The sequence below is a fragment of the Malaya genurostris genome, chromosome 2 (genome assembly GCF_030247185.1).
Source record: "Malaya genurostris strain Urasoe2022 chromosome 2, Malgen_1.1, whole genome shotgun sequence".
Lineage (NCBI taxonomy): Eukaryota > Metazoa > Arthropoda > Insecta > Diptera > Culicidae > Malaya > Malaya genurostris.
Genome location: NC_080571.1, coordinates 274,670,213 through 274,694,472, shown reverse-complemented (window position 1 = coordinate 274,694,472; position 24,260 = coordinate 274,670,213). Strand labels below are relative to the sequence as shown.

At 38.4% G+C, this 24,260-nt stretch overlaps 1 protein-coding gene across 6 annotated transcripts; it reads left to right on the top strand.

The window, feature by feature from the left end:
* Positions 1-52: 52 nt before the first annotated feature.
* LOC131430118 (cullin-3-B) lies at positions 53-22,508 on the top strand. 6 transcript variants are annotated; one of them, XM_058594829.1, is made up of 11 exons: positions 53-152; positions 1,143-1,855; positions 18,713-19,096; positions 19,166-19,921; positions 19,983-20,153; positions 20,225-20,395; positions 20,469-20,583; positions 20,642-20,796; positions 20,876-21,093; positions 21,168-21,306; positions 21,389-22,508. In XM_058594829.1, the coding sequence occupies exons 2-11, from the start codon at positions 1,799-1,801 to the stop codon at positions 21,539-21,541; spliced, it is 2,319 nt and encodes a 772-aa protein (XP_058450812.1). In that variant the 5' UTR covers positions 53-152; positions 1,143-1,798; the 3' UTR covers positions 21,542-22,508. The 6 variants fall into 6 exon arrangements, with proteins under 6 accessions (XP_058450812.1, XP_058450811.1, XP_058450815.1 ...); XM_058594828.1 differs by having other exon boundaries at positions 63-241; XM_058594832.1 differs by having other exon boundaries at positions 102-122.
* The last annotated feature ends 1,752 nt before the right edge of the window (positions 22,509-24,260 follow it).

Sequence of the window (24,260 nt, the reverse complement as noted above, 5' to 3'; positions counted from 1 at the left end):
TCATAAGTGCTCGAATTTTGCGCAACCTGTGTACATCATTGCTTTTCGAGCTCCTATGGAGCACACACCGCAGTGCGAAGAGGAAGAAAAAACATGGTCGCCATTACGGTATAGCGAGAGCAGTGCGTTCAACAAATTAGAAAAGTTTGATGGTATAGATATAATTTCGGGTGCCTAAATGCCAATCCGGGTGTGAGATTCGGACACCGTGTTCCGGTCAACCATTAGCTGGTGTTTTTGGGTGCGTTTGTGCGGTTTACGAGCGGAAATAGGCCAACGAAAATTGGGTTCCTATTTTCGGTTCGTCTAGTCATTGAAAGGTTTTTCCTTGCATATGTGCTAGTGTTTCGATCATCATCGTCATTCAACTATCATCGGTTGATTGGTGTGGGCCAAAAAAAATCTGTTTAATCAGCAGACAAGAAACCAAAATATCACAGAAAAGTTTGAGCAGTGTAAATGTTCTCCGAGGATTAGTGCCAGTTCACACAATATTCATTATTTCCGTGCGCTACACGTTGGCGCTATATGAGCCTATTTTGCTTGCTGTCGAATGTGCTGTCTTTGGGTTCGTAGGTGAAGGTAGACGGCTAATGTATGATGACGTGATAAATACAGCTATTATTCAAGTCTTGGAAAAATCAAGGTTGGTCACAACGACGAGGCTACGAATACTCGAGTCGGCTACGAGTAGTTCACGATTCATCGTGAAAGTGCTCTTTAAATCTAAGTTCACAGCTAGATCAAGTGAAATCGTTGTGACTGATTATCGTTGAACAGTGAAACTAGTTCTGCAGTATCAAATTTTGGATCTATGAAGATTGGACAGTATTCATTTTGTAGCAGGAATACTAAGGACTCGCGAATTAAAGTTAATAGCAGAATGAATTAAATTATTAGCTATCACTAATTCATACCCGGTAATTGAAGCTGAATCAATTTTATCTTCGGCTTATATATACCTGAATAGAGCTACAATTGCTTACAAAATCTAATTATAGAATGGTTGAAGGGAGCGAAAGCTTTGATCGAATTTTGAAGTTCCAAATTGATCTTATAAATCATTCAATTGGATTCGAATCGTAGTGTATTTCTCTACTTAATTAGTCAGTTTTAGATCATATATAAAGTTTCTCTTTCAGCATAGGAACATAGACAGATCCTGCATTAGCATTGTAGACACTAATTTTACTCACAGTGCAGTGAAATCTAAAATCAAACAATAAACAGGCAATGTTGAAAAACACAATGAGTGTGATCAAGTGCGGTCGTTTCATTCATAAATCTTCGGTGGCCACCAACACAGTGATAGTACACGGTCATCTTTGTCCCGAGCAGCAGAAACAACAATAGTATTGAGAAGCACGGCCAAGAAAAACACTTTTGGTCATCATTTATCGTTCATATGCTGGAAACAAAGCGGAAAGTAGCGAAAATCTTACCAAAACCAGCAGCAGCAACGAATTTGTGTGAGTGTGTGTTTCAGCACGAAAGTAGGAAGCTGCAACGGGAAGAAGTAGAAAGAAGGGGCAATAGCATTAGCAGTGGAATCCGATGCAAATTGATTGATAATCAAATTAAATAAGGGAAACAAGCAAAACAAAAAGTGAAGAAAGTAAGACACTTCAACTGCGAGTGCCGTTTCGATTGTGAGTGGGAGTACGGGAAAATTTGAGTAGATTTTTCAAATCTGCTTGTGGGTCGCTATCTACTGCGGTTCGTCGCCAAGGGGAAGTACAGACAGACAGACCGTACGCGAGTGGTCTGTCGAAGAAAGGAGCTCTGACTAGCCTTCAAAATGAGCCGACTATCGACGCAGAAAAAGGAAGGCAAAATGCGGATTCGGGCTTTCCCGGTAAGTGTGTGATCTTTTATTTTACTTATCCATAGATGTACAGTAAACAATAGTCACAGTGGCGATACAGAATCGTATGGTATTTGAATGGAAATGGCTTTGAGTCGTAAAAAATGAATGCTGTCAGTTATTATCATTAGAGCCGTTGTATTTTGTTTACCTTAAAATAATTCACCGCAAGGTCACAGGAGGCAATGATATTACGACAGGTTTGCTAGCGTGAATTTTACTTTTTTTTTTGCAAATTTGGTCTTTTTAGGTTTTTATTTTTAACGGCATTTGACAATTCAGTGGTACTGTTTTGTCATAATTATAAAATCGAATGACGTTCCGAGTGATCTCGTGATTAATACAGTTTTATAGCAAGCAATGGTTTGTTTTCATATTCAATTAGGTTTTTTGACGAACATATCGCATATCATATCGCAGCAATCGACGTCTTACTATTAAAATTGACGATTGTGTTTCCTACGAATTTGTTGCAACGTCTGGAATTCCACAGGGAAGTAATCTTAGCCTTTTAATTTTCACACTGTACTTCAACGATGTAAATCTTTGCATCGCATTTCTTCAACGGCAATTGGCAATCTTTGCGGATTGGTGCAAAATCAATCATATGATAGTGAATCACGAAAAATGCTCAATCATTCAAATTCGAATATTATCTTGAAGGATTCATGATTAGTAGATCGTCATGCGTCAAAGATCTTGATGTCTTTCTCGATGAGCAGTTGTCATTTGAACAGCACATCTACTACATTGTTGGGAAAGTTTCTCGCTGTTTGGGATTCATATTTAGAATGGCTGAGTACATCACTGATATCTATTGCCTGAAGTCTTTATACTGTACACTCGTTCGTTCTACTTCGGAATAATGCTCAGTTGTCTGAAACCCTCTTTACCTCAGTGGAAGTCATAGAATAGAATCTACACAACGTAGGTTCGTATGTCTTGTTCTTCGACTGCCGCGCTATGAAGGTCGTGGATTGCTGATTGGTCTTGATACACTACAAGTACGACGAGAGCTGTCGCGTGCTTTGATGATTGCTGATATTTTGAATGGTGGGATTGATTGCCCCGCTTTGCTCCGTGAGGTTAATATCAATGTTCGTCCTCGTGCTCTCCGTACCAACGACTTTCTTCGACTACCTCTAAGTCGCACCAACTATGGAATTAACGGTGCCGTTATAGGCTTGCAAAGATCGTACAACCATTGTATCATCTGGATTTGACTTCAACCTTTCACGCGAAACAATACCAGCCAACTTTGCACTTAGTATTAGAAATTATCATTAGGACTACAATGTATCTGTTGATTTTACAATAATAAAAAAAATGAAATAAAAAACTGTTATAAAATGCGGTAAAAAATTATGCTCAGGTTATTCCCAAATGGATTTTTCGTCTATAATTTCAACAGCTGGTTGAATTCTTGGGCATAAGTTTTGGAAGAAATTTTGTTAGCTCCCCCTTCACGAGCTTTCATATTTTCGCTAAGCAAAAAAAGAAGAGGTGGAAGATAAAGTGGTTGCCATGTTTTCAAACCCCTTGGGACTTTACCACAACAGCAATAGAATATGGGGTTGATTCTATGCCACTCGGTGGCGTTTTTATCTTCCACCAAAGCAAAGCCTTGGTATTACATTCCTGTAGTGGAATTTGACCTTCTGTTTCAACAGACTTCGCAGCCGATTCAGAGTGTACAGAACCATTGCATGGCTGGTGCTACGATTCTACTGGCACTACGAAGGTAGGGACGCGAACACATGACAACTGGCATGTAAGACCAGCGTCCTATGCATTGAACCGCCAACCCGGGACAACAAACCGCTTCGACGTTGCAACTGAGACAGCCAAGGATGCCAGGTCATATTTTTTTAAATCTGTATTCGAGTCAAAAATCAATCTGAGCAAAGAAAGGATCCCGCCACTTTGAAATGTTTCGTAGGGTACTTTGACTTTTAGGGGCTCATTTTTTGGTGCTGGGGTCCACTATGAGATTCATAGTACTTATTATCTTTCTCCTGACAGTACCAGCCTAGATGCCGTGTGGAATTCGTCGGAAAAAAAATTAACCAAGAACAGATTCACTGGATTCCTTCTTCCATGTCGTAAAAGGCGACAGTTGCAGGAGTTTCTTTTTGCCTTCAGTTTCCGGATTTTTTTTAAAGTTTCTAATCTGATTACTCTATTTTACTAAATTATCTCTTCATTTAACTGCATTCAACTTATCAATATCTGCTTAGCTTCTGAGAAAAGTTTTATTTGGTATTTTTTTTTCTTCATGTTATTGCTTCACGGTTATAAATTGAGTGATAAAAATCAACTATTGCGAAGATCCGTTAATATTACAAGTTTAATAACATGGATACTTGTTTGTTTGATAAATTAATATTTTTTGCTCAGTAGCCGGTTGTCCAGATTAACCAATATAACAAATTAACATTTTTTTTCGATAGATAATGAACAATCAAGACGCGCATCAAATCTGTTGACCTTTATTTGGTAATTTAAAATGATATAATTTATAGAATATGTCACCACAATGAATCAACTATTTTGTTTAAATCCTATTTACTCGTTAATTTTGTAGCAGGTAATTCCATTTAGAAAAACCTGTTTTAATCCACCTAGTATTGTAATGATGCCTTTCTCATATCTCACACATTCTCATATATAAATGTGTGGTATTCTTCAAAATAACTTTCTTTGATTCTTAAAAAAACAAAAATGCTTCTCCATAAACTAGTATAACCTACAGAGTGAGAGTATAAGTGAGTATTCAGGTCGGTTAGGCTGAGGAAACGAAAAGAGGTACTTCCGAATCCGGATTCTGGGAACCGGTATAATCGAAGTTGGTTCGAGAAAAGCGACTGGGATCCGTTATTGAGTCTATGGCTACAATCTTTGCAAGCAAGAGCAAGCAAAGCCAAATTAATGTTTGGCCGTCTACTGACGATGACTACCGATTGGAATAGTTTTGAGGCAAGTTTAGAAATTATTTTACTTCTTATTTCCGTTGCTTCCGGAATCAGAAACCGAGAGCCAGCGTAGCCGGAATCGTGTTGGAAGTTTTGTATGAGACCTTTGATTTAGATCTAAGTTTGTTGAAATCGGTAATGTCATCTCTGAGAAAAGTGAGGAAGTGATTTGAATATTTTCACTAATCACATTGTAACTCCGGAACTGGAAGTCGAATGAAAATAAAATTCAGGAACTTTGTATAGGGGACAATTGTATCTAAAATATCACTCTGTAATTCCGGAACCGGAAGTCGGATTCGAATGAAATTTAGAAACTTTCTGTGGGGTTATAAGACCTTTCATTTAAATCTAAGTTCATGAAAATCGGTTCATCCATCTCCGAGGAAAGTGAGGGCAAACAAATGTTACATACATACACACACTCACACAAAGACATTTTGCGTACTCGACGAATTGAGTCAAATGGTATATGACTCAAAAGTCGGTTTTCACAGTGATTGCATAACCTTTCAATATGAGAAAGGCAAAAATAAGGAAGTTTTTATTCGTTATGCGATAGTATTTCAAATTTTCCGTCAGTTTCTACGAATAAGAACTGTGACTTCCCGGAATTTCGATATCGGATATTGTTGAAACGTTCACGCGGGAAGTCTTGAGTTTTGTGGTGCATCCAAGCATCTTGAAGCCGGAACATACTAAGTCGCGCACGAATACTACGATTACTGAAATTTATTCTAACAATTTTCCTTCTCCCGTGGCACTTGTGGAGAGTGCAGTAGTATAAATGACCACTAAAAACAACAAGTGCTGAACCTACATCCCTTCCATTGCTTCGGGCCTGGCCGGCGCCGGCCATTGTGATCAATGAGTTCTGGGCTTACTAGAAGATGTACATTGAAGGGTGATTTGCCAGTCTCAGGTTGGATCATCTAGAAATTTCCGGTACAATTTCATTTAATCCTGATCAGTAACGGAGTACCAACCCGGGGTGGTCACTCAAGCTCAAGCTCAAAATCTGTACGGCATATTAGGAATCTGTGAAACTCAGAATAATTTTTGAACCTGTCTCTGGAGACAGCAATTTGTTTTCAACTGCCATAAGCATAAGGCACTGAAGCCTCTTCTGAAGGTGTGTATACAAGTTCTCAGAGAGTCAAACGTAAATAGAGAATCTAGAAAGCAATAGAATGCGTATGCAGGTAATTCTTTCAATTTGATCGGTTGTGCAGTGCACGAGGTACACATAAGGACGAGACGCCACTGATTATCAGGTGTACAACTTTGCTTCCGCCGTTTTCCGATAGGTGGCTGTACCGGCTAAGGCTCCGTTTATGTGCCCAATTCTCGCCATTTGCGGGAAGTTTTACTTTTCTGTTACAATTTGAAAAAAAAAAAGCAACTGAAGCGCATCGGATGCTTCCAGGAACTTACGGTGATGCTGCTCTGAGTAAAAGAACGTGTCGGGAGTGGTTTCAACGTTTTAAAGATGGTGATTTCGATGTCGAAGACAAACATGATGGTGGAAAAGAAAAAACCTTCAAAGATGAATAACAATTTACTACGAGCTCTTAAAACCGAGTGAAACCATCACAGGAGATCGCTACCGAACGCAACTGATGCGCCTTAGTCGCGCTCTAAAAGAAAAGCGGCCACAGTATCAAGAGCGACATCACAAAGTCATCCTCCAACACGACAATGCTCGGCCTCACGTCGCAAAAGTGGTCAAAAAGTACCTGGAAACGCTGAAATGGGAAGTCTTGCCCCACACGCCGTATTCCCCAGATGTCGCCCCTTCTGACTTCCACCTATTCCGTTCGATGGCACACGGCCTGGCAGATCAACATTTATAATCTTTCGAAGAGTTGGAAAAATTGATTGCTTCATGGATAGCGTGAAAAAGGACTCCTTTTTTCGAGTCGAGATCCGAAAATTTCCGGAAAGATGGGAGAAAGTTGTCGCTAGCGACGGACAATACATTGAATAATACATCTGTAAGCACTTTTTCGCAATAAAGCTTTAAATTTTGGAAAAAACGGCGGAAGTAAAGTTGTACACCTAATATATATCCAAAGTTCAGAAGATGCAGCTTTTCCACAACGACAGTTACTAAGTTTCGCCATTACGCTCACGAATAAAAATAACCATTTTATTTTTTGGTGTTCTCGATGAGCAACTGACACTCAAGAAACACATCATTTTTTTGTTGCTAAAGCTTCTCGCTACTTAGAATTCGTGTTAAGGAGGGCTAAACATTTTACAGACATGTACTGCTTAAAATCACTTTAGTGTTCACTTGTTCGCTCAACCCTTGAGTACTAAATGGATTGAAAAGTTCTAATGTAAGCATAAGAAAAAGTTGATTTTTAACGTGAAAATTTTTTTATTTGTCAGTATCTCCATCTAGAGCGATACACTAGACCCATTGCACAGTGGGGAAAAAACGATCGAAAACGCGACTTTGCTCAATAATTTTATTAAAACATGAGCAAACATTTTCAAAATTAGTATTTCTTATGCAAATTTTTTCTGTAGAATCGATTTATGATAGTTAGAAGATCCGCAAAATTCACTATCATGCCCGTTTTGCTCCAATTCCTCTTTTATCTGACTTTACTTTGAAAACTAACTGTGAAACTCAGGAAAAAATTCAATTCCACCAATCGGAAGGTATTCCTGACATGCTCATAAGTTAGATAAATGGATTGTTTTTAATAAGATTGACCGCAAACAACTGTATTCCGTTTTACCCCCAGTCATCTTCTTCCGCGAATTTACAGAAAAAAAGTTCTACTGATCGGTGTTTGGACCAATTTTGGTTAAATAAGACAGTTCTATGTATCGCATATAACCTCAAATAATAATTTACAGATAGTGTTCATGATCGCATGCTTAGTGCTACATCGTTTTACCTCAATTTTCCGACAAATATAATTTTATGTCAAATTCAGATTTACAATCCCGAAGCAGATCCAATATGATCTACCAATATTGGTTCATATCACGTACAAAACATCTGTAATCCAATCAAACACAATGGGAATGACAGTACTAGCCTGTTTAGTCCGTTTTACCCCAATTTAATTCATAAGTCGTATTTCTGGTTAAACTTTATTTCGCATACCGAAAGCAGGCTGATTGCGGTTGATGAAAATCAATTGATAATACGAAGAAAGACCTGAAAATTGGATTACAAATGAATTGCCATTCCCATTGTGTTTAATTGGATCACAGATGTTTTGTACGTAATATGAACCAATATTGATAGATCGCATTGATTCTGCTTTTGGATTGTAGATCATATTTCAACTGAATATTATAACAAGAAAAGAAATGGGGTAAAACGGTGCAACGAGTTTTCTGCTGGCAATAAAACTATATGCAATCGATTTGTTAGACTTTTTTACATCGGAAACACTATTCGCTCTTCTGCAAGTTTTTCGGTTTTATGTTATATAGTTAAGCTTGAATACAATGCAGTATAAAAAGGGAACTGGGGGTAAAATGAACATGATAGCGTTTCGTGCGGTCCTTCTAAAAACATGGAATCGATTTTACTGACCATTTTACACTAAAAAAGTGCTTTGTGGTCAGCTGTATCATGCCTCCAAAAAAAAAATCGTCGCGTTTTTGGTCCATTTTTTCCCACTGTGCATTGGTTCGCCAGAAAGATTTTGATGCCCTTTGAAAAAAAAAAAAAGAAAATTTATCAAGGCCTGGCTACCATTTCTGCAATGACCTCAGCACTCGACGAAAACTTTATTCTTTGAAGAAACCTTCTCAGGTTTGAAATTAGAAAATAATCGCTGGGGGCCTGGACTATTTGGGGGTCTGGAGGGAATGGTGGAACAATCCGTACCGCTAATCATTCAATTTCGCTGTTTCTGTTTTCTCAGGACACGAAATTCGTCTTTTTTCATAGCTAGAAAACTAGAACTCGTTGTAGAAGATGCCGACCGGGAGATAACAATAGTGTGGCCATTCCTCAACCGCTCTGTATTTTTTGGTGCTAAACTGTGCTCGATTTCAAAAATCTGTGAAAATCTGTGATTTATTCTAGAATCTGTGAAAATCTGTGTCATTTTAAAATCTGTGCAGAAAATTAAAAATCTGTGAAACACAGATTAATCTGTGAAACTGACAACCCTAGTTAACGCTTCAAACAGAACTGCTAAACTGCGCTCTGCACAGTTGCCAGTATTTTTATTTTCTTATTTCAAATCTTTCGATGTTCTATACTCTAAATTTTACCTTATCGGGTTTGGTTAAACCGTATACTACACTCGTCTGACACGATCAGCTATTATGCGAACACTAGTGGATAGATTGTCATGAAATGTAGTATTAGGCCATCAAGAGGCTTGTTCTCAACAAACAAATACACGGTTCGAAACTATTCACATCTTTTCTGTGAGAGGACCTCTGATTCTATGTAGTATTGTTCGGTCGTTTGGAATCCTCACTACCTGAACGGTGTTCATAGAATCGAACCGATACAACGCAAATTTATTCGCTTCGCTCTTCGGCGTTCACCGTGGAACAATGCTCATCAACTACCAAGCTACGAAAGTCACGGGTGACTAATCGGTCTCGATACACTACAAGTTCGACGAGATGTTGCACGTGCTTTAATAATAAGAGCTGATGTTTTGAATGACAAGAATAGACTACTCCGCCTTGCTTTGCAAAATTACTATCATCGTCCAACCCCATGCTCTTCGCAACAGTGCAACATATCATCGCCCTTATTCTCAATAACGACGTGTTGGTTTTTCGATCGAATATGGTTCGGTCGAATCTTAGCTATCTTTGATTTTGCTAGCGTTATTAAGAATACGAATGAAATACGATCGAAAAAAACGATACGTCGTTATTTAGAATAAGGGTGCATATTGTGTCTCTGGATCATCTATCTATCTATCTATATATATAAAATAATAGTGGAACTGATTTATAAATGATTTTTTGTTGTTCGAAAGGTGACGTTTATGCGGAGGTTTTAAGCTATATTACATAAGTAAAATCCTTCGGGAAAGTGGAGGAAATCTTGAAAAATGTTTTGGACTTGGAAATTTTCCGCTCAATGCATGCTAGATCTTCGATGATTGTTTGGCGCATATCGAGTTGTGTAATGCTTGCCCGCTGGAGAGCAAAATATGAATATTAGAAATTACATTTGCCGACGAAATTACACCAATATCCCAAATGTATGCAAATATATCAATACTTGCGATACGGATTTTGATATCAAAGCTTCTCTTCGCCAAGCTTGTGTTCAAGTTTTGTATGCAAGAAGTTATTTTTATAAATATTTTATCAATCGAGTTCATCTTGTATAAATTAGAAATTAATCTTAAGCACTCAAAATTTATCCTGGGGTAGTTGTCAATTTCTCAGGTGAAACGACATAACATGAAATTTCATCCGAGCTTGCATGACACAAGATCAGAGCATACCAATTAAAGCTTCAAATCGTTTTATGGCACTTTTTGTTTTGCTGTCTAGCAACAACCTACCTCTAGCATGCTACGCGTAGGACTGAAACGTGAGCTATAATTTCGCTTCTATTTATAGATTTGCGTGCTTCCAACAGCTTCGCTTTTGCATCGATTGACCAATCAGGGCGATGCTTTCCCTTTGATATATCGCTTACTCCTTCAAAACCGTCGTCTATGGCAGGGAAATTCGATATGCCGGAGATTTTTAGCAGACAAAATAGGACAGTGCTCGCTACTAATCAAAATTTCAATCATTTATAATTGAAAATACGTGGCTTGATACATTCAAATCGAATCTTAGAAATATTTCCAATCAAATAATGAAATAATATTAATAATTGATACAAAATATACTGAGCTGTTAGTGTTTAAAACCTGACCACATTTCTACGTGTATTTTTCCTTGAGTTTCTAATTTGCACCCCTATATAGAAAACAAAGATGTGTTCCACATCAAAACAGCAAGATTTGAAGTGTGCGATGGAACAATTCCATTTGAATCCAAGGGATGTTTTATGTTTTTTTCGGCTTAAATTTTACATAAGCATTACCAATGCCCGAAAAGTAAAACTAGCATCACCAGTTGGGGCCATTGATTCATGTGGGACCACAAGTCTTCAATTGGTCTAGTCAAGATCCAAATTACATCAAACCGCTCGAGATATTTTTGGGCATATTTTTCTCTAAGCATCGGTTTCTGCAGAGTACTTCGACATTTGAAATTATTTGCGTTTATGTGGCTATGAACAGATCCTTACAATATAACACATGGATCAATAAGTCCCGAGACTAAAGCAGAGATGGCGCTCGTAGTAAACCAGTAACCACGTCTTTCTAGAGTACTAACCTTTGCTTGAAACGGGTCATTAAGTCGATCCGACCAGAAACAGCTGAGTTATCGAGGTTGGAGTAAAGTCGTTTTGTAGTTTGTTTGAAAAATGGAAAAAACCGAGTTTCGTGTTTTGATGAAACATTGTTTTTTAATTGGTAAAAACACCGTGCAAGCGAAACAATGGATTGAAAAATGTTATCCGGACTCTTGTCCATCAAAAGCAACGATTTGTCGGTGGTTCGCCGAGTTTAAACGTGGTCGTACCGACACAAATGACGCGGAACGCTCGGCTAGACCTGTGGAAGCCATTACACCGGAAAATGTGAGTGAAGTGACAAAAATTATAATGAAAGATCGTAAAGTGAAGCTCCGTGAGATTGCTGAGATGACACAGATATCATATGGAAGTGTATTTACTATCCTTCATGAAAAATTGAGCATGAAAAAGGTTTTTTCCAAGTGGGTGCCGCGATTGAGACAATGCACCCTGCCACAAGTCGATGAAAACAATGGCGAAATTCAACGAATTTGGCTTAGATCTGCTTCCTCACCCCCAAACTCGCCAGATTTAGCCCCCAGTAGTCACTGGCTCTTTGCTGATCTTGAAAAAATGCTCCAGATGAAATGCTGAGATTCATTTTATCATTCAACTTCATTGATCGTGAACAATCATGACCACACTCTTCTGATACCGACTTTCACACAGGTCGTTTGATTATTCTGATTTTGTTAGTGTTCGAAATAGTTTCCATCCAAATATAATTTTTCAGTGGTACGAAGTTCGCCTGGACAGCTGTAGGTACAGAAATAAGGGCGCACTTGTTCCGTGAACGCACAGGAACAAGTGTGGAAGGTACGGGAACAGGTAGAAAAAGTGCAAAAAATACAGACAGTACAGGAACAAGTACAGACATGAGAGAACAAATACTGAAAATACTGGAACAAGTGCAGAGAGGACAGGAACATGTAGAAAAAACACAGAAATACAGAGTACTGAAACAGGTTCAGAAACTGATACATACAATTCAGAAACAAGAGCAGAAAGAACAGGAACAGGTTCAGAAAGTGCAACAATAAGTACAGAAAATACAGGAGCAAGTGCAGAAAACAAGTTCAAAGTTAAAAGGTTAATGACAAATGTTATCGAGGGAACGATTCCAACGATACCCACTAACATGTCATTCAAATTTGAACGTCATTTTCCCGTCCGTTTAGCTTTCATTAAAAATGATTGAAGAAGTATGGATTTATTCACATCTAATCTAATATTATTGCGCTACGAAGTGTGCAGGGGTCCGCTAGTCTATATATGTATAAAAATGCAGAGGTCATTCTTTGTCCCTGGGCTTTGGATGATGAGCTACAGGGCGCGTACCCCCGCTTGGTGGATGGGGGTGGGAGTCAATTTACACTTCGCGTATTGACAAGTCGGACCATACCGAGATCGATCGTTCGCTTATAAATGCAAAAGATGAAAAGTATTATATTGGGCCGTATGAATAAAACGTAGCATGCTTGAATTTCGGTAGTAAATGCTACATGTGGATCACGTTCCTGTCAAAAGCAGAGACTTTACTACACAACAACGTTCGAACATGTAGTATTTACTACAATTTTTCGGTAGGTAGCTCCAGAGGATGCTACTCGTGTGTTTGCTGATGAAGTGAAGTAGAAAATTAAAACCAAACCAAACGTGTTTTACTCTGTGGACTATGTTTTTGAGAAGATACTAAAAACAACAGACTTTACTACATTTTATTCATACGGCCCATTGTCTGGATCGATCGCGGAGTGAACAGCACTGATAATGCTTGAAATTGACAATAGGTCATTAGGTGGTTTCGAGCATTCTTATGCCTGGAATTGGTCACCAATTTGAATTATTTTGCTCTAGTTGGGATGAATATTAATATATCATATTCGTCCTGAACTTGGTGAATTTAATTCTAAAAGGAGGACTATTGTTATCAGGAATAGGAGTAAATTGATATCTTATGAACCGTTTAGCAACTTTCAAACCTTTCCGATCCGGCTCGGTATCGGTGATGTTTACAAATTGCAATGACGGCGAAACTGATTAATCAGGTGTGAATACACTCTCAAATCGGGAAAGGTTTGAATGTACTTAGATTTCTCCAACTTGGACACAGATGTCACCTTCTAACTAAGAGTGTGAGATAAGTGTTTCTGGAAGAGAACGGTTCACGTGGACTATTTCATCCAATCACACCTAGTATTTCTTCACGAAATACATGTAGTTCTTGTTTCCTGGATGCGTGCTCAATACTAGAAGGCCCAAAACTTAGTTTAGACCTAAATTGCTCAAAAGCAGTCAAAATGATTGAAAGAGAGAAAGTCAATAATATAAACTGTGATAGAATAAATAAAAGCTAGTGCAGTGTGCCTAAGTTATCGTTATAATCGTTAAATAAAGAATTAGAAAAGTTCACAGAATTTCAAGCAATCCTTCCATTGTTTACATATTGTGACTTTCCTGGGCAATCTAGTGTTAAATGCGCATCCTTACATTATATAATTTAACAAGCTTACCAACACCTGATTTTATTTTATTTTTATCACGAGAAACTATCAAAATAAAAGATTATAGACAAAAACAATATGGAGCGGAAAAATCCTATGGTGCCACAGGAATACCAAAAGGAAATTGAAAACAAATCAAGAGCCCCAGTAAAACGACGAAAAATTGGTATTTTCATGTAATAACTCATTTGATGACATATTAACTTTTGGTAAGTCACAATATTTCTATTTTTATTATTACTTTTATTATTATCATTATTATTGTTGTTGTTATTGTATTATTATAAATATTATTGTTATTATTATTGTTGTGATTGTCACTATTATTATTTCTTATTAATATTATTATTGTTATAGCAATTATTATTATTTCTTTATTCTTGATAAATTATCACATTGAGATATTAACAGGTTTCTCCGGCATAGTCAAAAAAGCGATGCAATGGGGAAAAGGAAATGTAACGTAACTTCGACAAAGATAGCAATAATCAGAGCAGATTAGAATGGATAGTGTTAGTAGACCAAACATATCTACATCTATTTAGAAACTTTAAAGTAATAATCGTTTGTTCCGCTTCAGACATCAAAGACTACATAGGAAAGCAGGGCCAAGACCGAAGCGAATACAAAGCGAAGTTTTCCAAAGTCTCATCGACGAAGACATTTAAGACACAGAAGCAGTTGGTAGGATGACAAAATACTAATACGATACAGACGCACGACTCAATGATTGACTGGTTACAGGGTGAAGCACACACTTCCTGCCCAAGTGACAAACTCTCTGGTGAATTTGCAATAGAAGATATTCCTATCTTTCGTTGCGAATTGATAACCGTAAAGGAATCTGTCGCTTGGGTTACATGCTAGAGGGAACCTATCAATGATAGGCCGGTTTCCTCCTTCGTTACTAGTGTTCATTTGGGCACCATAGCCTAGTTCGTCCGGTATGGCAAGTGCGGATCGTTGTAACCACCCCCCTCGGCCAGAGTAGCCTATAAAGGGGGGAAAAATGCAGAGGTCATTCTTTGTAATCGCATCACGTAAGAACGGATGGACGGATTTACATGATTGTTTGATCAGTTTCTAACCCCACCGGGTTCGTACATCAAAAAAATTAGGGAAATTTACCGGAAAAATGTGAAAAATCCGTATAGTTATATTGTATGGAAAATGGAAGCTGTCGCCCATGCTTACTAGATCATCGATAGGTGTTTGGCGCGCAACGAGTTGCATAAGTGCTTGGCCGTTGAAAAACAGATCGTTGAAAAAATCTTCTGGCGCGCAACGAGTTGTTTTGTGTGGAGATTTCACATGCATGCTTGATCCATGTGATGCGTCATTTCAAGCCACGTGCTTAATTGGGTATCAAAATCATTGCTTGAAAAATTACTGGATGGCGGAATGCACATGACTGTTCTAACTGACCCAGGGTAGTTTCATCAAACAGACACTTTTCATGAAACTGTGTTGGATCCGCACTTAGCAACGAGGGTTTGAGCATACCTGATATAAAAATCAGGTTCGAAACTGACTCGATTTTCAGTTCAACATCGTTTAAACTAGGTTCGAAACTGACTTTAAACAAACGGTTTGACTAAAGCTGGGATGGAAACTGAATCAAGCGGATACGACATAAATGAATAAATTGCAGAATGCATGTGACTGTATGACCACTGTAGGCAAAAGAAAAAGTTCTGATATCGTTTACCAGTTAACCCGATCAGATGGTAATAACAGAATTATAACAACTGGAGTAATTTATTTCAAAAATTTTTTGTAACAAATTTTGAAATATTAAAAAAAAAATAAAAACCATAACAAAAACGACTCTGGTTGGAACTAATCGTAACAGATTTTGAATTTGATATAACTACAGAAGTCCGAAAGTAGAAATTTATAACAATAGTTGTAATAAATTAGATAGCAAATTTAACACAGAAATACTATATCACAGCCAACTTTTAGCATCGTTTTCAATCCAAAATTGTTGAATGATTTTTCTTATTAAATGAATAATTTATTTAGTGATCTAATTTTTTCTTTTAGTTTTTTGAAATTCGTATCATTATGTTTCGATACAAAGCAGAAAAACTCATTTTTTTCAGTTAATGAACTTTACCATGAGTCTTGCAAATGAAAATCAAACATCATAACTGATTTTGTTATTATATTGTTATCATAAGTTTTAACTTTCAACTGTTTTCATTTGTTAAATATCTCAAAATAACACAAATTGTTATACATATCAACTGTTGATATACTTGTGTTATGATTTTGTTATGTGCATCTGATCGGGAATGGATTGTGTGTGATGAAGTCAGATGAATAATATTGGCCATTGTGAGCGCGAGTTTAACAAGTCAGAAATTTTTTTAATGAATCAATAAAAAGATTGTGCTGTAGACGCGCAAGGTCAAACTAAGAGATTTTCCTTGTATTTTGCTTTCGAATGAATTAGATTACACCAGAGTTGCACTGAGTCGTGATCATCATCCACACGTCAAATCATACGAAGTAGTTCCGTCACGAACCAAAATGATCGTCATTCAACGTTGATCGAATTCATGCCATGGGTAGCGTACGGCGAACACGAACAACAGTGACGCGAGAGTGGCAACACGCAGAGAGTAAAATATTTCGAATGAGAGAACAGATCGGTCATTCTCTGTTTGTTTTTAAAACGGTCTGTTTATAGTTTTATAGTGAATTGAAAATGATAATACTTTGATTTTCATTATCATTTTCTGACATCACATCATTGCGAATGCACTTTTATTTTCCTTCTAAGAACTAAGTCAAACCGAGAAAACGTTGTCCTTGCAATTGATGATCACGACGGAAATTTTAAAAATTGATCGTCATTCTAATATTTCAGTCATGTTGATTCGTCTCCAAGTGAGCATCAGACTGCACTGACGGAATATCTCTCTCAGTGAAACTCATACATTAGTAATGACAGTACATGCAGCTTCTCAGTGAGAGAGCTAGCAAGAGAAACGATGCCTGTTGGAACGCTTGTGTCCGTCAGTGAATATTCTCTGTTTACGGATACTGGATGCAACACTGGATTACACTAAGCGCACATAATAAGTGGCAATTAGATCAACGTTCAAGATGATTACAATCATGGATTGAGGCTGTAATTTTATATTTCATGTTCAGTGAAGTTTTTTTCAAATTGGTAAGATCAATACCAAATTAAAATTTAAGCGTCGTCTCTCTAAGCAACCAAGAGTTCCACAGTGCCTGACAAATATTCACTTTACTAGAGCTCTAATATACGCGTATCACTTTTTGGCAACTTGAATTTACAGGAAAAGTTCTGAGGTTACTTTCTCACTGTTTGTAAACTGTATTAGGAGCTGCTTCAAAGTTTGTTCTGTTGCGTCGGGTGAAAATTCACGTATGATCAATTACTTAAAAACGGACTCTTCAGAATGCTTTGTATGGTGCTTAAGCCAAATCTTTTTTACGAACTTTTGGTTACTTGGGCTAAATACAAATTGTAAATATATTCTACTCTACCGAATGAACAACTCTAGAAATGGAACTCTTTGATTAGAGATGAGAATCTGTGCATTTGCTCGATTTTTGCTTAACAGAAGTATTTCTCATTTTCACGTTAATTGTTTGTAATATTTCCTTTCGGGTTAAATTCTTAGAAAAATGATCGAACGAAACGTTAACCACTTAGTCGTTCTACAATTCTGATGTCCGAAAACATAAATTCGAGCAAATTTTTGGGCGAGACGAAGTTCTACGGGTCAGCTAGTAACTAAATAAATTTAAAAAAATGTGATGATTTGATGGATTAGTTGGGATCTGTCAAGTTTTGAGATACGTAATTTTGTACCTTTTGAACAAGTTTTTTTGTAAAGGTGCGTTGGTTCTCTGCCAACTTATGCCATGCGGTCTAATGAACGTTGTGTAGATGGTCAGTCTAATGCGCTTGCGTAATTTACCAAATTACGCACGATTCCCTGCCAAAATACGCCTCTGAATTTGTCTGCCGGTATCAGTATCGGCAGTCACCAGTGAGCCCAAAAAGACGAGTTCGATATCATCTCCGAGTAACAATATTCGTGGTGGGAGAGGTAGTGTTTCTTCTTTAAGGCCTCTTGTTCTCATATATTTTGTTATCGACGCCAGTCCGATACGTCTAGATTCGGTTTTCAGTCCGATGTATGTTTTCATAATCTACTCAAAGTTACTCAACGTGATCAGCGAAGCCAAAAAGCTGTACGGACTTTCGGAACATTGTACCACTTGTGTCGATCCTCGCAATTCGAATCACACCTTCCAATGCAATTCGCTGTACTTATCGGCTTGCGGCACATAGCCTTTGCGCAAACTGTTCAGCCTCTTGCTGAACTTCCGTTTGTTTCATCATCTCACAATCGAAACATTATTATTAGGTAAAGTGACCCATTTTTGACAGTATGGTTCCAAATAAGCAAACGACTTGTCATATACAATTTCGGATTAAATGTTTTGAGTTGTTTGCCAACAGTACGAATGAAATGTTGTGTTAAGTATAGTAGCCACACTAATTACCTAGATAGTTGAACAAATACATACTCGAAATCAGTTCACCAGCCAGTGTTTCTCCGCCTACTAGACACTGAAAGAAATTTGACAGCTTTTCCGAAACTGTCGAATTTCTGCTTGCCTTTTTTGTTATTTAGTTTGGAAAATTTCATTTCTGTACCAAGATTTTTCGTGGACAAATCAACGATCGTAGACCGTCTCTCCATGATCACCCGTTAGCGAGCGGAAGCGGTCGTCGAAGAGGGTCGGTGGGGGGAGCAAAAGCCCACAAAGAAACGGCATTGCAGCCTAGAATGCAGCGCAGGAGGACGCTTCAGTTGCACGAAACGCATCCAATTTGGTGCAAGTTCTTCGCCGAATTTCCATTCATCTACGTACTGGCCGAATTTTATTTTCGATTGAAATTCGATTGTGTAAATTTTAGACCTAATAACATTTTTCTCTGCTATATTTACAGATGACGATGGACGAAAAGTACGTCGAGTCCATCTGGTCACTGCTGAAGAACGCTATCCAGGAAATACAGAAGAAAAACAACTCGGGCCTATCGTTCGAGGAATTGTATCGGAATGCGTACACCATGGTCCTGCACAAGCACGGTGAACGATTGTATACCGGCTTGAAGGATGTCGTGACACTGCATCTGGAGACCAAGGTTCGGGAGGAAGTGCTACGCAGTTTCAATTGTAATTTTCTCCAGACGCTCAATCAGGCATGGAACGATCACCAAACGTCGATGGTGATGATCCGCGACATTCTGATGTATATGGATCGAGTTTACGTGCAACAGAATGACGTCGACAATGTGTACAATCTGGGGTTGATTATATTCCGTGATCAGGTGAGGATTTATTATTGACTGATACGGTTCTGTACTGGAGTATGAAACTAACTCGTTTTTTCTTTGTAGGTTGTTCGACATGGACGCGTTCGAGATCACATGCGTGAGACACTACTCAGCATGGTAATGTGCGAGCGGAAAGGGGAAGCAATCGACCACATTGCCATAAAAAATGCCTGCCAAATGTTGATGGTTCTCGGCATCAACAGTCGCTGGGTGTACGAGGAGGATTTTGAGCGACCGTTTTTGACGCAGTCGGCGGCATTCTACAAGCTAGAATCTCAGAAGTTCCTCTCGGAGAACAGCGCCAGTGTGTACATCCGTCGGGTCGAGGCTCGCATTACGGAAGAAGCCGAACGCGCCAAACTGTACTTGGACGAGAGCACCGAGTGTCGCATTGTGGAAGTCGTCGAAGACGAGCTGATTAAGAAACACATGCGCACGATTGTAGAGATGGAAAACTCCGGAGTGGTGTACATGCTGAAGAACACTAAAACCGAGGACTTGGCCTGCATGTACAAGCTGTTCTCGCGGGTTTCCGGTGGTCTGAAAACTATCGCCGATTGCGTTTCGCAGCACCTGCGTTCGATGGGCAAGAATCTGGTGAAGGAAGAGGAAAGCGGAACGAACCCCATCACGTTTGTGCAAAATTTGTTGGATTTGAAGGATCGATTTGATCACTTCCTGCACCACTCGTTCAGTAATGACAAAATCTTCAAAAACATGATTTCGTCTGATTTTGAACATTTCCTCAATTTGAACAGTAAATCGCCGGAGTATCTGTCACTGTTCATAGACGATAAACTGAAGAAGGGTTGCAAAGGGGTGAGTAGTTACAGAACACTACGTGGATTTGCAATATTCAACCTCTTTTGTTTTGTTTTAGATGTCGGAGCAAGAAATTGAAACGATCCTGGACAAAACCATGGTATTATTCAGATATTTACTCGAGAAGGACGTATTTGAAAGATATTATAAGGCACATCTTGCGAAACGTTTGCTACTGAACAAATCTGTCAGTGATGATTCTGAGAAGAACATGATATCCAAATTAAAGGTAACAAACAGTCTTGGCATACCTCTCGGCAGGACTGAATGATAACGGTTTGCTTGTTTGATTGTTTGTAGACTGAATGCGGTTGTCAATTTACCTCAAAATTGGAAGGCATGTTCAAGGATATGTCGGTATCGAACACGGTGATGGAGGAATTTAAGAACCACATCAGCAACGACCCGTCTGCCCTTGACGGCGTTGAGCTGTCGGTACGGATCCTGACCACCGGTTTTTGGCCAACGCAGGTCTGTTGCCTCTTAAGAAAGGCTCCAAGCATTGTGAATTGTTGATAAAACAGGGATTTCTCTATCGTTTCAGTCGGCAACGCCTAATTGTAATATCCCGCAGGCGCCAAGACGAGCATTTGAAACGTTCAAACGTTTCTATCTAGCGAAGCACTCTGGTCGGCAACTGACGTTGCAACCGCAGCTTGGTAAATTGCGTTTTTTTTAACTGTGAAGACGAAATTTTCTTATCTAATTTCACCACAGGCACTGTTTATATGAATGCGGAGTTCTACGGCGTGAAAGCTGAGAAGGAAAACACCGATGGAGCCTGCAGTAGTACAGCTGTCGTTCCCTCGACTGTACCCCCGATGGCACTAGGTGCTCCCAGGAAGCACGTATTACAGCTCTCCACTTATCAGGTTAACGCAATAAAATACACTACCTTAAAGCAGTATTGTTCATAGATTTGCATTTTATTCTTGATTCTGAAAATTTAAGATGTGCGTTCTGATGCTCTTCAACAACCGGGAAAGGTTGACGTACGACGAGATTCAACAGGAGACGGATATTCCGGGCAAGGATCTAATTCGAGCCTTGCAGTCACTGTCGATGGGTAAACAACAGCAGCGATTGCTGGTGCGAACGCCCAAATCGAAAGACATTGAACCGACAAATATGTTCTACGTGAACGATGCCTTCGTGTCCAAATTCCACAAGTAAGTTCGAGTTGAAAATGGATTGTTTCAATGTTAGGATCGGTTTAATTCTTCCCGAACAATTTTCCTCGCAGGGTCAAAATTCAAACTGTAGCCGCCAAAGGCGAATCGGAGCCAGAAAGGAAAGAAACTCGAAGCAAGGTTGACGAAGATCGGAAACACGAAATCGAGGCTGCGATTGTGAGAATAATGAAGGCACGAAAGAAGATGGCTGTGAGTATTTGCACGTCAGCAAACTCATGCTTTCGTGATGAGTGATTATCTATTTTTTTCTCTCTTTCATCTTCCTAAACAGCACAACCTGCTGGTATCGGATGTGACCACACAATTGAAGAGTCGGTTTATGCCGTCGCCGGTCATCATCAAGAAGAGAATAGAGGGTCTCATCGAGCGCGAGTATCTGGCGCGAACGCCCGAAGATAGAAAAGTTTATGTGTATTTAGCTTAAACTGCAAACTAGTGATCTGTACCACTATGAAGAAAGGAATTAGCGTATTCTACTGCAGACACACACCAAGAGACACACACACACTTACAGATGCTACATATACAAACAGAAACAAGTCTCACACATATGCGCGTACACTCCTACATTCACAATCGACGCAAACACACGCAAACGGATTAAAAAAGAAAACGATTACAATGAGACACTGAAGTAATGAAAGTTAACTGACGAATGCCTGTAGGCTCCGCACAAGTCTGTCGCATTCGGAAAATATCTCTCTCTATAAAATTCATCTGCATCTATTCCTCAAAGAAAAAAAAACGTAGGTTCTTCTCAATTTCTTGTTTTCTTGACTGTTAGTTCATCCGTTACTAGCCATTCAGTTGAAGCTATGTTTACTATTACATCAATTTCTGGAAGATTGTCAAAAGATTCAGAGTGCCGGTTTTTACAGTGGCCGAAATTTCTCTTCGTATGGTACACCGTTCGTATGACTGAATTTTTGACAGGTGGCCGCCGTGTCGTAGTATGAACGTAGCTTGATGTGATATGTTTACATATTATCTCATCTTTATGTGTGTTGTGCTAATTGTGGGCTTTAGTTTGACTTTGTACAAAAATATTCAGATTGTTGTTTACTTTTTGTACTGTGTTCGACCTACCACAAAAAAAAAAACGCTTTAGCAAGTTTAGTTTGGCCCGAATACACTTAAAATGCTAAGTGAAACTATTCAAGGCCAATTACAAGGGTCCGCTGGACGAAGGAAAGAAAATGCGAACATTCAATATTGAAACGAAGATGACAGTGCGTTTTGAGAGAAGACAATGAGGATATGTAATAATTTTTTTGCAAAGACCGGAAGCAAAGGGGGGAAAGAGGAAACATATTATATAGTAATATAGTAATAAAAGTAAATTAATTATTAAATTTGAGGAAACAACTATTAATAAATATAGAGCGAGAAAAGCTAGTATTTTCTGAGATTAGTGATAATATCCGATTTCCTGTCATTTCCATCAATTGAGGTATATTATTGGAACCATATTTTTCGCCATATTTGTTTTCAATGTTCCAGTACAAGGTGTCGAACTGAACATGTACCACGAATGACGGAACACATACTGCAAACCAAACTGACTGCATATGTTCAATCGCGGAGAATGTGTGCGATGCGAATGTGGAGATCAAAGATCTAATGCCCAGGAAATCTACGATTCGTTCGGTTGTGCTACACAATAAATTGTAGCAGGTCTTAAAGTCACAGTAGGAAGTACATGATTTGGCAAGCTACTTGAAGCTCCAACCAGAAACGTGTTTCAATCCAACCCAAGTAACAATTTTTGTTACGCTAGCTTGTTTGTGACTAGTTTGCAACCAGATATTTCTACTAGTTGTTAAGTCGGCTAACTATAAGTTGTCGTTACGTTGTAATGCCATACTGAAATAACTTATCTTTTCATAACTTGAAAATAACGGCCCTTATTACCGGTATCACTACACGGTGAAAACCAAGTGAAGTGACTGTGACCCTTATTATGGGTATCACTTCACGGTGGAAATCAAGTGAAGTGAATATAGGTCCTCATTATGGCAAAAAGTAGTTTTGAAAAAAGTAATATCCTGGTTTTATTTATGTTTCATACACTTCTTGAGACTCCATATTGTGTTCGCCATATTCAAGCCAACAAAGGTTGTTTTGTTTGCATTTTCGTTATCATAACGTTGGGAAAACCTACCGACAACTATCTGAACCAATGAAGAAATTATATGTTATAATCTTATAATATCTAAGTTATTGATATATCAATTCACAGTAACGATTCACATATACGTTAACGTATTTATAATGGTTTCGCAACGGAAAATAAACCTTTTTGCCTTTCTCATATAGAAAAGTTATGCAATCACTGTGAAAACCGACTTTTGAACCGAGGCCCGGTGGGCCGAGTGTCATATACCATTCGACTCAGTTCGTCGAGTACGCAAAATGTCTGTGTGTGTATGTGCGTATGTGTGTATGTAACGTTTTTTGCACTAACTTTTCTCAGAGATGGCTAAACCGATTTTCACAAACTTATATTATATTATTTGGATCCGACTTCCGGTTCGGGAGTTATGGGGTAAAATATGCAAAAAAAAAGAAAATATATGTTCTAACTTTTCTCATAGATGGCGCGACCGATTTCCACAAACTTAGGTTCAAATGAAAGGTCCTGTGGTCCCATGCGTAATTCCTGAATTTCATGCGGATCCGACTTCCGGTTCCGGCAATATAGGGTAAAGTGGATTAAAAATTGTATACCATCACTGAAAACGGGGAAAAACCTAAAAAAAATCTAAATCGACCTCAAATCTTTTCCAATTGATAATAATCAGTAATACCACAGTATTATATATGATAGTATGATTGATATGAGAAAGGCATCATTACACCACTAGGTGGATAAAAACAGGTTTTTCAACTAGTAGCTAAAACATAGCTGTGAAATGATAGTTAGTTCAATGTTTACGTTATAAAGAAACACTGCTGTCACCTTGTTTTAACCAGTATAACATAAAAAGAATATGTTCGTGCTCTTGTTGCAACACAGTTGGGTTAAGTGGTATCAAAACTAGTTACGGGTTGCTACTATTGAAGTCAAATAAACTTATTTTCAACTAGTAGCTAGAAGCATTGTTGTGATTAAAGATATGTTTGGATTAAGTAACGATAGCTTA